General features: G+C 41.1%; 1 protein-coding gene across 2 annotated transcripts in view; it reads right to left on the reverse strand.

Moving 5' to 3' along the window:
• Nucleotides 1–13,451, reverse strand: part of LOC118426394 (angiopoietin-related protein 7-like) — a 59,540-nt gene that overhangs the window by 20,606 nt on the left and 25,483 nt on the right. For both annotated transcript variants that reach the window (XM_035835770.1, XM_035835760.1), the window contains exon 3: nt 3,518–3,801. In XM_035835770.1, coding sequence (XP_035691663.1) covers nt 3,518–3,764 — 247 coding nt within the window. In that variant the 5' untranslated portion in view covers nt 3,765–3,801. The remainder of the gene's footprint in view (nt 1–3,517; nt 3,802–13,451) is intronic.

Consider the following 13,451-nt stretch of genomic DNA (forward strand, 5'->3'; position numbering starts at 1 on the left):
CAGCATTTCCAAATCTTGCCTAAGAAATCATTGTACAATTAAGTTTGCAATGTGTAAGTCAGTTTCTAGTATAAGAGGCTTTATAGGCAATGGTTGTCACGCTCTCCTTGGGACTAATTATTTTTACAATGCAAAGCTCGTAGAGCAATTTCAAGGCAAAGGGTCATGCATTTGACCCCTTCCCGTACACGATAAAAGGTTGGATTTTCCCGTTTCATTACAACATCCAATTCGCATATTCTAGTATACTTATTAAAAGCTACGTAGATTTCTATCAATCATGTCTGAAAATTCTACGGTAGTCTGTACTTTCTTTAAACATTTTTTCTCTCTCCAGAATATGTTGGTGTATAGTGCAAAGCTATACATTTGTGAAAATAAAGAAAATGGATAGATTAAAAAAGACGATAGGAATTTAATAGAATAATACGTTATAAGATGTCAGTCCTTTGATATATGATACTTCATAGCTCATTATTCAAGGTCAAGAGAAGGTCCTGAATGTGTGACTAAGGATTTAGCGTTCGTGATATCAGAAAAAACAGGAGACAGCTGACCCCTGATCTTTTAGTCTTTTAAGATACACTCCCGAAGGATCCCCTGTTGTGTCCCGCTGACTACGATGTCCTAGTTGATACCCCTGTCATACTCCATTAGGTCGGAAAATTGTTCTTTTACATTCACACTGGCAATCTTTTCTTCTTCTACACCCTACGTCTTTACCGGATGTATACAAGCCGATTTGATATATGATAGTACATGATAAAGTTTAGTACACAGGGCAACAGTATTCTATTTTTCGTCATCAGTACAGCATATATTTTACAGAGCGCATTGGACAGTAACAGACTGAAAAGTAAGGAAAAGTCTAGACATATTGAAATCGATCCATGGAGCATTTTTACTCACAAAGGGGATTTCATTCTGTTCAAGGACGAACTTCGCATTAGTCATACTCGGATTGTATTGATAAATGATCCTCTTTGCAAAACCCCCTGACTTATCCCCCGCGTAATATCAGAAAAATGTCATTCTACAGGCTTTGCTGACTGTGAGGTCTGTGTACGTACACTGGGAATCAGAAACATACTTCCGGACATTGCGGTTATGCACTGGCTTGATTGATGACTGCACTTTGCAAATGCCAGCTGATTAGAATAGGTCTTTTTTTGTGGCCTAACACCCTCTTTCCACCTGTGCGGTCACTGATCGACCAATGTGTGACCCATTTTTATAGATATAGAACAAGAATCTGTAGATTTTGTGTGTTTTGTTATCTTTCAAATTATTCTTTTGCATCGTGCATCATATTAAGTTAAAGGTAGCACAAAATGAAATTCGGTCTCTCAGCGGTCACTCGGAAATCTTCTCCTAGTCAAAAAGTGTAGAAGTTGAAATAAAAAGCCAAACAGCATGCCTATTAATTAAAAACAAGCACAGAAATCATAATTCGTCTGTTTGATATACATTAGCTTTTTAAGTAGCAAGCATTTTTTTACGTAAGAAAACCGTAAAGCTAGCAAGAGAGTAACGTCAACTCCCTTGAATAACCCTAAGTCAAATTTGTTGCTATGCTTACAGCTGGTGCCTGAAATTTGCATATTTGGTAAATAACACGGTTACATTTTGTTGATAACACAGTTCTTTCAAGGATCCATGCAATGCAACCTGACAACTAAAAGTCCCCCAATCCCAGCATGTCTTTGAAAGGGATAACGCGAGAATTCATTTCCAGCAAACCGGACTGTTATTGACACAGACAGAGGGAGGGCACACAGATGCTTCAACAGCCTTAACTATTTAATATTTTCCACTAGTGCACAGGAAGTGCGTGAAGAAACAAAACCCTGCCAGGTATAATGCCCATTATCTAAACGCCAGAGGAGTTTGTCAAATGATCCTAATCCACTGTACCACCACTTCGCTTAAACTGTAATTGCATCTTCTTGTTCATCTGCCTAGAGCGTTGTCTCTATCCCTAAATACGCTAAGTGCTGTACCCAAGCGTTTGTACCCAGGAGTGGAAAAAAGATGCTCTAAGACTGCCTCCATAATATGAGACGCCAGCCTAATCCTCATGTCACGTACCATTGACTATTACGACGTGCCGAGACGGGTGACAAATGTAAGGTACACGTTCCGGGTCACAAGGGTGTCATAGGTTACGGCCGGGCTACTCGTAACCGCATATATCGTAACGTCAGTGTATGGGTCTGATATTTTACATCAGCTGAGTCTCTCCACATTATGATAATGAATTTGTTTACAGATTCTTGGCCAAGGGCTGAATGCAGCATGTAATAGTATTTAGAGTGCATACCTACAGTTCTATAACTCAACTTAAGTATTTTCAACAAGTGGAACAAGGGACTATTCTGATAACGAACTACGGTGGAATACAATATAATCGTTCTTGGACTTGACTTCTTTTTACAACAGTGGAGGCTGACAATCCTTAAAGGGGCATTTTGAGATAAGTGCATTACGTCTTCCTCCGAATTCTTTCCCTAACAAGTAATTCTTTTATACCGCCCCGCAGTGCACATTTTTGTATGCATAATATTTCTGTACTCTAGTAGTTGGCATGGTTTTGTATTTGGGGCCACCTGAGCAAAATGTATTTAACATACAGCCTCTAGTGATATCTATCTTCATCCTGCAGGGTTAACGAGACCATTAAGAACTATAACCCACTGAGGTTTTCATTAGTAACGCTAATGATTTATGGCACGTAAACGAGATGTTTGGAAGTTACGACCATGCACGGTAGTATGAACGCTGCAGCCACCGGAATAACAACCCAAGGACAAATGAGGGAATCTAATTGACAAGGACCACCCTGTTGGGCTTTCTTATCAAAAGTCGACCTCTAACAAAGTAACGCCCGTTGTGTCTCATATTAGACAACTGTGGCACAATGCTGTGGTTCTCCCCTACGGGTCCAAGCAGGCGACATTGCTTCGTCACCCGTGGCGTCGTTTCTGGTTCCTACTGTCTGACCCGGGGGGACCTCAGTGGTAACTTTAAATGAAGATTATGAAAAGGCACGGCTTCAGTTTTTTATCAGCAAAAAGTCTGTGACGTTGCGTCACACCTGGGTACGAAGGTGAAGGATAATAGTATCTAATATTGGCTACAAATGTAGTTATGATAAATGGAAAATGAAAAAAAAAAAAAAACGAAAAACATCCTCGATTATTGCTGTTGCCTACGTGAGCATATTATGACAGGGAGATTTGAGAAAGCCTAGCTTATTATAAAGATGTGAGGTGGTTAAAGCTATCCTTTCTTGGAAGTGACAAAGACAGTGTCATTTGAGAAAATGAGCAAGCACAGTCTTGTGGATTCTAACGATCAGGCGGAAAGATGCCCTCCCACTCAAGCATATCGTTTCCCATTTTCCCTGGCAAGTCGTATGCTTTGAAGACTTCATTTAGTCCTGTTTGAAGATTCTTATACGCTAAGGTAACAACAAAACGACCAGACGTAATTAAGAAATAATGAACTTGCAGCTTACCGATACTCTCATCCGAATCCCAGTTGGAGCGGTAGTAAGACCGTGTTCTGTTCTCTGTGGGCCGCCCGCCAAATGACCCGGGCAAGGACCCTGCCCTACCGAGTGTCATGGTCCCGAAACGGCCGATAGTACCATCGCTCATCTTAGGGTTTCCACACAGCTGTGTCGGCGGCGGCCGGGGACCGTTCAAGGGCTTGATCTCGATGGTTGTGTCGTATCTCGGGTTGTCACATTGCTGTTTTCTCATGGCTAGTGCCAAGGTACTTCACCGCTTCTTCTGAGAACTAGAACAAGAAACAACAGTCTTCAATAAGCATGCTGTACCTGCCTTCATCACGAACATTATGCCCTCATGAGGCCGGATCCACAAAGAAACGCAGAAGGCGTTCTGTGCGATCCTGCTGTGTTGCGTTAGTCCAGGTACTCCACAACAAAAGGGTGAGGTGGGAGTGGCGTATTTGAAAGGCATACTAAGTTGAACGATTTCTTCGATTGGGATAAAGAGCAGAAATTGGTCATTTGCAGGGACGCTCCCGTAGAGATGTCGGAAAGAAATTGCTGGAACTCAGTACTTGGCGAGAATAATAAAACGGCTTTTTTTAAGATCTACCTTCCAGTGCGTACATGGATATCGGTATATCTACCATTGCATTTATCTTGTTTATATGTGGTTTACTTGTCAATGATGCTACAGTACTTAAGACGATGGCACTACTCAATCAATCGTGGCTTCAATTATCACTGATACCTGCAACCGAGCACAGTATGACCATCTGGCACCCGATAGCCAAGCTTAACGTAAGGAAATGTCACAAGACATAATAGTCCACCTGCGGCGTGCGCCAGGCGTGAGGTGTGGCATTTGAAAGAAATCACAACTAAGACTTATCCCCAAAAGAACTCACCCCTGACATTTACGTACGGAACAAAATGTAATTTTCCAGAACCAGATATTTTTAGAATCTATTATAGCGAACTCATTCCTGTAGGATAAATACCTTTTTGCTTGATGAAGTGGGCAATCGCTACAAGTAGTTCGTCGACTCAGATACAGTAATGGTGGGGAAATGCAATATAGAGGACATAAAGCGCAGCGATGCAATCACGGCAAACCTTGACCCGTGCCCCAGCCAGCACCTAAGGTGGACATCAAGACATTCCGTCTAAAACCTTATTACCAACTATCACGACATGATATGTAAATCCCGCTTTATTGCTTGGTAATTACTATTTACGTCTTCTTCTCCAATGGGATTGAGAAAAGGGGTTTTTCTTGAGCAATCTTGCTTTGCTGTTACATTTGAAAATTAAAGACGACTCATTTGTTTTCTTGTGATTTATTTGAAAATGGGCTGGTCTACAAGCTCAAGCTCAATTTTTGTTCTAAATCTATTTCTTCTAAATTTGTTTTATAAGTCCTAATGGCAACAAGGCTAAAACCCGTGTTAGACGGGGAACTACGCTTTGGCTGATACTATACTGTAAATCTCAAGATATTCGCAGCGATTTTATTTTCATTGTGGTCTTGTACCGACAAATAATAATATGGTAAGTGTGTGCATTGCTTCTCTACTCTACTGCAAATCTGTTCACTTGATAACTTAAAACATTGAGAAAACCTACTTTCTCTCCTACGTCGCGAAATTAAAGGATTTTACAGTATCTCGGACAGCCGTTTGATGGATTGTGGTTGGGTTGATTGTGACTACCCCTGTCCCAAATTGTGGTTTCCTATGGGTTACGCCCATACAAAATTAAAGATGGTTTATGTATAATCTAGGACCACAAGGGACTCATCATACATTTATTCTGGATATTGTATTAATTAATGAAATAACAATCAAGGTGGAAAATGTGTATATACGTTATTTTGATGTCAATGAAGGGGTTTTGCACAACAATTTCACTGTAAAAAAGATCAATATATTTACATAGGAATAAAACTAGTTTCAATTCTATAGCGAGTAAGATATTAGAAGATCGATAGATTAATCAGTATACACATACATATTTGGAGAGAAAGAGAGCTAGATAGATAGACAGATGAATAAGTTGATACATACATACATATACATAGATATAACGTTAGACATGGTAAATACATTTAACATAATACACAAGCGTCATGCTTCATACAGAATACATTGAAACTCACGATTAGTCGAATTGCAATAATATAGATTAACTTCTTCTGGGCGTAATTGTTAAGTCAGTTTAATTTCAAGATTTATTTTGTATTTCTGTTTCTTGATTTTTTATTTATTTATTTATTTATTGATCTTTAGGGTAGTCCCTTCAGTTAACGTGGTAACTGATTTCCAAGGGAGCCCTATAACAATAATAATAACTCAAAGTACAAAAGATAAATACAAACATAGGATTGAACATAACAAAGCAATAATCCAATTCGGGTTTGTAAATCATACAAGCAACTTAGGAAAACTCAAAAGAATAACAACTCATACTTAATAACGAAAACAACTCAAGATCACAAACTCATAGGGTCATTGGACGGTCATTGCGGTCAGAGGTCAGATGTCAATGCCATTTGTCCTGATCAATCGGACTGAACATAAGAAAGAATAATCCAATTCGGATCAGTAAATCATATACGCAACTTACTAATAACAACTCATACACAATAACAACTCAACATTACAAAAATCATAAGGTAATTGTAAAGTCATTGGGATCAGAGGTCAGATGTCAGTGTTATGATATCAGAGACTGTTTAAAGGCTTGAAGAGTAGTTGCTTGTTTTGTCTCAGGTTTAAGTGTATTATATATTTCAGCTGCCCTGTATGCAAATGTGCGTTGACCTGCTCTTGAAGTGTAGTTAGGTTTATGTAGGAGTTGTGCTTGTCTGGTGTTATGACTGTGGATTTGGTTATTGAAACGAAATGTGTTGAGTAGGTAGTTGGGTGCTAGGCCGTGAAGGCATTTGTACACCATAATGCAGATCTGCCGATTTCTTCGCTCCTGTAGCAGACTCCAACCCAGTGCCTGATGCAGCTCCCCAACATTCGCCCTTGGCTCACGTCGGAGGATGATTCGTGCGCCCCGGTTTTGGAGGATTTGGAGACGCTGCTTGTTGGCTGCACTGCAGTTGTCCCATACCACGTTACAATATTCAAGGAGTGGTAGAGCAAGGGTTTTATACAACAAATCTGCTACACCAGTGCAGAGATAAGGCCGTAGGCGTCTTAATAGTCCTAGGCGCTGTGACATTTTACTGCACACTTCATCCAAGTGATCAGTGAAACTTAAGCTAGAATCAAGTATGACACCCAGATATTTATAAGAGCTAACCCTTTCCAAGGTATCACCATTAATCTTGATCTCCAAATCAGGAGTAGAATTTGTTTTCCTAGTGGAGCCCATAAGCATCCACTTTGTCTTCTTGATGTTAAGAGTAAGTCGATTCGACTTAAACCAGGAAGTAATTTGTTTAAGTTCCATGTTTAATGTGCTTTCTATACATCTGGGGTCATTACTTGAAAAGAATATAGCTGTATCATCCGCATATAAGGTTACTTTACTGCGGGTTATAGCTTTGGGTAGGTCATTAATAAACAGGTTGAAAAGAAGGGGACCTAAAATTGACCCTTGAGGTACCCCAATAGTAATAGGAATGGAATCAGATGTGCAACCATTCAGTGAGACTCGCTGTTGGCGATCTGCAAGATAGTTTGTGAACCAATCCAGCTCAGTACTCCGAAGGCCAATCCAATTCAGTTTAGTCAAAAGTAGGCTGTGATCAACAGTGTCAAACGCCTTTTTCAAATCAATAAATACAGTACCGACTAGTTTACCACTGTTGATATTATGCAATATGTAGTCAGTAACATCGAGTAAGGTGGTGGTTGTTGAATGGCTTGGTCTGAAGCCTGACTGGTTGGTACAAAGTATGTCATGAGAATGTAAGTAAGCCAGTAATTGTTTGTGGACCTCCTTCTCAAATATTTTCATCACAATAGGCAGGACAGAAATGGGTCTAAAGTTATTTGGATCGGACTGATCTCCACCTTTATGTATGGGCGTCACTCTTGCTAATTTCCACTCAGATGGTATAATACCAGTGCTGAGGGACAGGTTCAATATGTGAGTAAGTGGCTGTGCTACAATCGGGGCTGCGGCTTTAAGAAGTCTGGGGTGAATGTTATCCAACCCGGCAGCTTTTCTTATGGGTAGGTTCTTTAGCTGGGTATGTACAGCTTGGTCAGTAAGTGGAGTAAAAGTAAAGGTGCAATCCAAGTTCTTATACTGTGCTGGGCATAATGGGATAGGGTTATGCGACCCAAAGCATTCAGCTAGCTTACGCCCTGCCATACCGAAGAACTTATTAAAGCCCTTTACAATATCAGTCAATCCAGTAAGATGTTCGCCTGCAAAGGTCAGTGTCTTTGACACGATACTTTTCTTATTGGGTAAAATAATAATAATAATAATATCAGTCAATCCAGTAAGATGTTCGCCTGCAAAGGTCAGTGTCTTTGACACGATACTTTTCTTATTGGGTAAAATTTCCCCAATTGCTCCCCATAGTTTCTTCGAGTCTGAGACGTTTTCTTCTAGTTTTTCTTGGCAGTATTTAGCCTTTGCTCTTTGAACCATTTTGTTTACCACATTCCCTTTTGCCCTGTATGCCTCCCAATCTGCAGTTGCACCAGATTTACGGGCTTTGGCCTTTAAGTCATCCCTAGTAAGCATCAGTTTCCTGATGTCCGATGTCAGCCATTTAGGCTGGTTGTCCTTGGTGCGTTTAGTAATGTAAGGGGCATGTATGTCACTTACTGTTGTGAGTACTGACTTGAACAATGTCCATGCCTCTTCCACCTTGTCAATATGTAGTATCGCATTCCAGTCAACCTTACTAAGGTCATCCATGTAGGATTGTTCGTTGAACTTGGTGAACTTACGGGATGTTACATACTTTGTGTTTGCACGTTGCCGGGTGGCCTTTCTTACACAATAAATTGCATAGTGATCTGATAGTGTACATTGCAGTACACCAGAAGTGGTAACAAGGTGTAGATCACTGCAGTATATATGGTCAATGATGCTGGCCGAGTGTTGGTGCACTCGAGTTGGTTCTTTAATTAATTGCTTTAACTGGTACTCATTACTAAGACTAATTTTTAGTTGACTTTAACCCACTGTAGTTTTTCATGCGTCAATGCAACTTACTAACACTATCCCTCCACCCTGGTTGGCTATATGTTCACATTTACAAGTGTTATGAACCTTATCTGCAACGTCGACCTTTCACTATCCGGAATGATCGTTGCTTTATCCGACAGGTACATGTCATTGTATTTCAGCCTTCATGATGCTGTGTTTTATATGCTTCAGGATTACCTGATGCAACACCTGATAGAACCTGACCTCTTTGTTGTGACAGCATAAAAACAAAGGTTTCAAAGACTTGGTTTCGTGAATAGGGTTGCTGACTCAGAACCAAAGGTCCCTTGCAGACTCCCCTGTCCAAATATTGTACCCTTGACAGTTCCGGAAAGGGTCTTATGGCACCTGTTTTCTTTCCTCGACTCAATAAACACAATTAATAAACTCACTGACAAAGGAAGAAGCTAGCTCAATCAGTAAAGGACGTCCTCAGCTGAATCTGAATCCTCTTGGTGGTGCTTAAAGTTGAAGGCCACCAAGAACACCACACCTCGAGTACGTTAAAGATCCTACCACACTTACCGAAAAGATTAGGGGTCCATTCCAAGCCTTACAGTCTCGTCTTACGCAGATTGTATCCACTATACAGTAACTGATCAGTGCGTTGGTTCTAAAGGTGATTTAATGTGATACAAACAAAAGACGTGCCAACACAACAAAAGAAGGACGGAACTGATCAATGAATCTATAATGTTATTGTTGCGCATGGTGCACTGTGATACTCGGTTTATTACTTGGTATCCCACTGTGTTAAATTGCAAATATTTACGGGGCTGTTGATTTTGCTAAGGCCTTGGAAAATGTTGTCATTCCGGTTACTCGAAGGACACTAGCAGAATACTGCCGACCCTAGCGATTTGTTGGTGGGTGTGGTAGGATGTCAACCGCTGGCAATTAAAAGGACATATATTTTCCGATATCTTACCCGACTGAATCATTTCCAAAATCGGTCTTATTTTTTAAAGATGGAAGCTGAGGAAGACCCGTCAACCAAGGTCCCCCTTTTTTTGACACCCTGCTATGTTAACGGCTGAATTTAAAAAAAATCTTCTAACCCGATTATTTCAGGACTGTAACCGAAAACACGGCATTATTTTTCCTACGCTTTGTACTGTAGTGCAAATGTACGCGAGAGCAATATCCAATGTTATGGTTCTAAAGCGTTGTCAATATCCAACCCATACTAGAATCTATGTAAAATATACCAGCACATTGATATGCTATAGCGGTGATAAGTAGTACTACATAATACTACATGTAGATTTTCTGTTGCCTATAACATAGATATGAACATCCAAATTTACAAATGTCCTTTGCACAAAATCTGTTTATGATATGAGATTGCCGAACTCTAGTTTGGATTACTCCCAGTTGACCAACTTTTATTGTCCTTGTAACTGGTTTCCCAGGCAGTTTACTTGTGGATTATCTATTTTGCTTTAAAGCCCAGGTTGAATACAAAATACCCAAGCCGAAGGATTAGGCCTTTATGAGATTCCCTAGTCCCACCAGAAATCGAATAATCTACGATCAAGCAGGCTGGTACAAATGGTACATTTCCTGGTGCGGCGCCTGATCCTTCAACTCGGGTCCAATTAACCCCTGTGTCACCCCATGATAAGGTGCACTGATCGCGAATACTAGTCAAATGGAGGCAGGAGTTGTTTTAATGGGGCGTGTCATCTAGTCCACATCGATTTGCGTCAAATTGCTCTGTGAGGGGTGCCAAATATGACTGAGAACCCCTCTTGATTGGCTCAATACATCACCTTCAACTTGGCTAACACGAAAGCGGTTATCTCACTAGACAAGGGCCGGTGCTGTCGTTTACCTTGTGGCACCTTCAGCTTGTGGCACATGAGACAAGATTTTTTTTGCAGCAGAAACACGGTATATGTGTCTTTTTTGACAGGGAGGGGATGCTAGCCCTTCTATTTCAAAGTAATCGAGGCACTTCCCCGAACATGGAAATCCATTTACATCCGTTCCGAAAAGCAGATGCCCTGCCCAGAGTTTGAAACAGGGTCTCCTAGTTACCAACTTATTGGAACCAGGATCTCAACTGTGAGGTTGCTACCAGTTGTGCTACATGGACATGTCTAACACCCCGGTTTTCGCCCACAATAAGAATACGCTGCAAAATCTAGCACATTCTTGTGAGATATTCACTTTATGTCCATCAAAATCAAATTTGTGCGCCCCTTGATTTCATTGTTGCAATATGATGCACGATCTAGAAATCTGAGTTACGCAGTCTCAGCCTCTGTATAAAGTGGAAGGGGAGCTTCCCATGTTCACGGTTAACTGTATATATAAGGTATGCGTAACAGAGACAAGGCTTTGTTAAGTTCTATCAAAGCAGATATAATGATCCATTTATCAGCAGGTACAGTAACGTATAGAGACGGTTTTATTCACTAGAAGAACGTAAATGTAAGGGTTCATCTAAGGATACAACAACTATGAACATATGCAAACGCAATCAAGGACAAAACAGGTCCCCTTGGCGGAGGTAATCAGAGCAATTCGATGTACCCTGAAAACGTAATTATATTTCTTCTCAAGTCTCGTGTTCGTGAATTAATAGAAAACTAGATTTACTGTTCTAATTTCACTGTAGCTCATAGTATTCTCTTACAAATGTTGGCCGAGCAACATCATACTCTTTCATACGTTTCTATACGAAGATGATACCATAGTTTTATGGGCACATGACGTTGACAGATCTACAGGGGTCCAATAGCACACACGCATGTGCACGAAGCCGTTATACCCCCTTTCCACTTGGACGGCGCTCTCGCCGCGCTCTTTCTGCGACCTAGTTTTTGACAGATCATTTAACGAATTCTATAGAAAAGAAACGAATTTTTTTACACTTTGTGTGTTTTGTTGTCTTCTCAGTCACACTTTTACGTTTTGTATGATGTACCAAGTGCAAAAGCAAAGGTTACACACATCCTATTTAGGTCGCAGTGAGAGCGCAGCGCGATCGCCGTCTAGTGGAAAGGGGGCCTTAGCATGATTATTTCTTCATCTGCTTTATTCTGTACACAAATCATCCGTCAACTCATCGCTTCCTGTCGCGCTGTATTGCTGACAAGCCATTCCTCAGTCACTACATCTATTTTGGAGGGTAATGGACCAGCGACCGTGCTGGCACGGCTCTGTAATTGTCTAGCACGAGGCCCGATAGTTGATACCACTCCGGTGAGTTCAGCTACAGTCGTAAACTCCTTTCTACTAGGCCAGCGACCGCTGAGTGATCTAGTATTACATACCCAGATCTAGAGTGCTCACTGACCACTCAAGAATCCGCAATCGAAATCTTGCTCTGTGAGCTCTATGAGCTCGCACAATGATCGCCGTGGTCGTCATCGCCTTAATGACTGTTTTATGCTGTTTGAAAACAATCGCTTAGGGTATAGATAGGGCCGGTCTGGTAACAGGAACCACAACATTATTCCCTAGATCTAAGACGTACAGTGCCAGTGATCACCAGACGAGCGCACAACGGTCTCAACAGTAGTTCAAGTCTGTTTGGTAAACCCATGTTTTGGTAATAAGTGGACCTTAAGTTTACATTTTCGCCAGAACTAATCCCGACAGAGGCCCTGAAAGACTTACGCCTCCCTGCAACCTTACGGAGAATGTTGCTCAATGTTGCTCTCTCTGTGTTGCCGGCCTTGACCCTTTGACGGTCACTTCCTTGTTACACATTCAGAACGTACCCACAACTTTTCTTCTGACCACTTCCCATCCCTAGTCGGCGCTGAGCTGCAATTAGCCTATAGTTAGAAGTCCACCCTATCATAGCTCCAGTAAATAGTCTAGTTCTCTCCTCTGATCACCACTTACCAGAATATGAGTTATTGACTTTTCCGACTTTGATTTTGGCGTAGACGACTTCTGGTGCATGCGACTTTTAAAGATAAGCATGGAACCGTGCCGACTAACCCCTAACCACAAATGACTTTGCTCACGAGTTAAACTATGGTCCGGGAAGGTCAAGGCCGGCGATTTGTAGCAGGGGACGAAAGAAGATTGGAAAGAGAGTTAGGGAATTAAGACATTCTGCGTACACCACCTTTTCACCAGAAGCACTGACCAAATAAGCGTCCATTTTTATTTTTTATCTCTGAAATTAGTCAGTCGATCTGGCTGACTAATTTCAGAGATAAAAAAAAAAGAACGCGTTCAAGTTTTATATTCTTACACCGTGCATCATATTTCAATATAAACTCATGTCACACAACAAATCCAATTTCAGAACCTCAATAGTAGCGATCGGCTTCTAGATCTAGTGAATATTGAGCCGTAAGTAGTTCGTTGAGGTAACTATTACCTCTCTGTATATTAGTTTGATTTAGTTTCAAGGTCGTGCGACAACACAATATCTGACTGTCAATGATTGTCTGCATCATGGAATCCACCGGAAGACGATAGTCTCCCCTGATCCCATCTCGTATGCTACACGGATACGAGAGGCTCCCAACATTTACAGTTTATTGAATGTAAGGCGCCGCCTTTAACTGTCATGAGCTTGGCCTTATCTCACGCCTGAGTGCCACCTGGGGTGCTTCCTTTGTGAAGCAATAACGTCTCATCGCCCTCATTAGCATTCACGGAAGGATGCAATCACTAGATAAAGTTTAATAACCGATAACTCCAGAGCCAAGCCATTCAGACTTGTGCTAACTCTTTATTCATATCCAGTCGTTGTGGGAAAACGCCTAAATAATTTAGAACGAGT

The sequence above is a fragment of the Branchiostoma floridae genome, chromosome 1 (genome assembly GCF_000003815.2).
Source record: "Branchiostoma floridae strain S238N-H82 chromosome 1, Bfl_VNyyK, whole genome shotgun sequence".
In the NCBI taxonomy this organism is placed as follows: Eukaryota; Metazoa; Chordata; class Leptocardii; order Amphioxiformes; family Branchiostomatidae; genus Branchiostoma; species Branchiostoma floridae.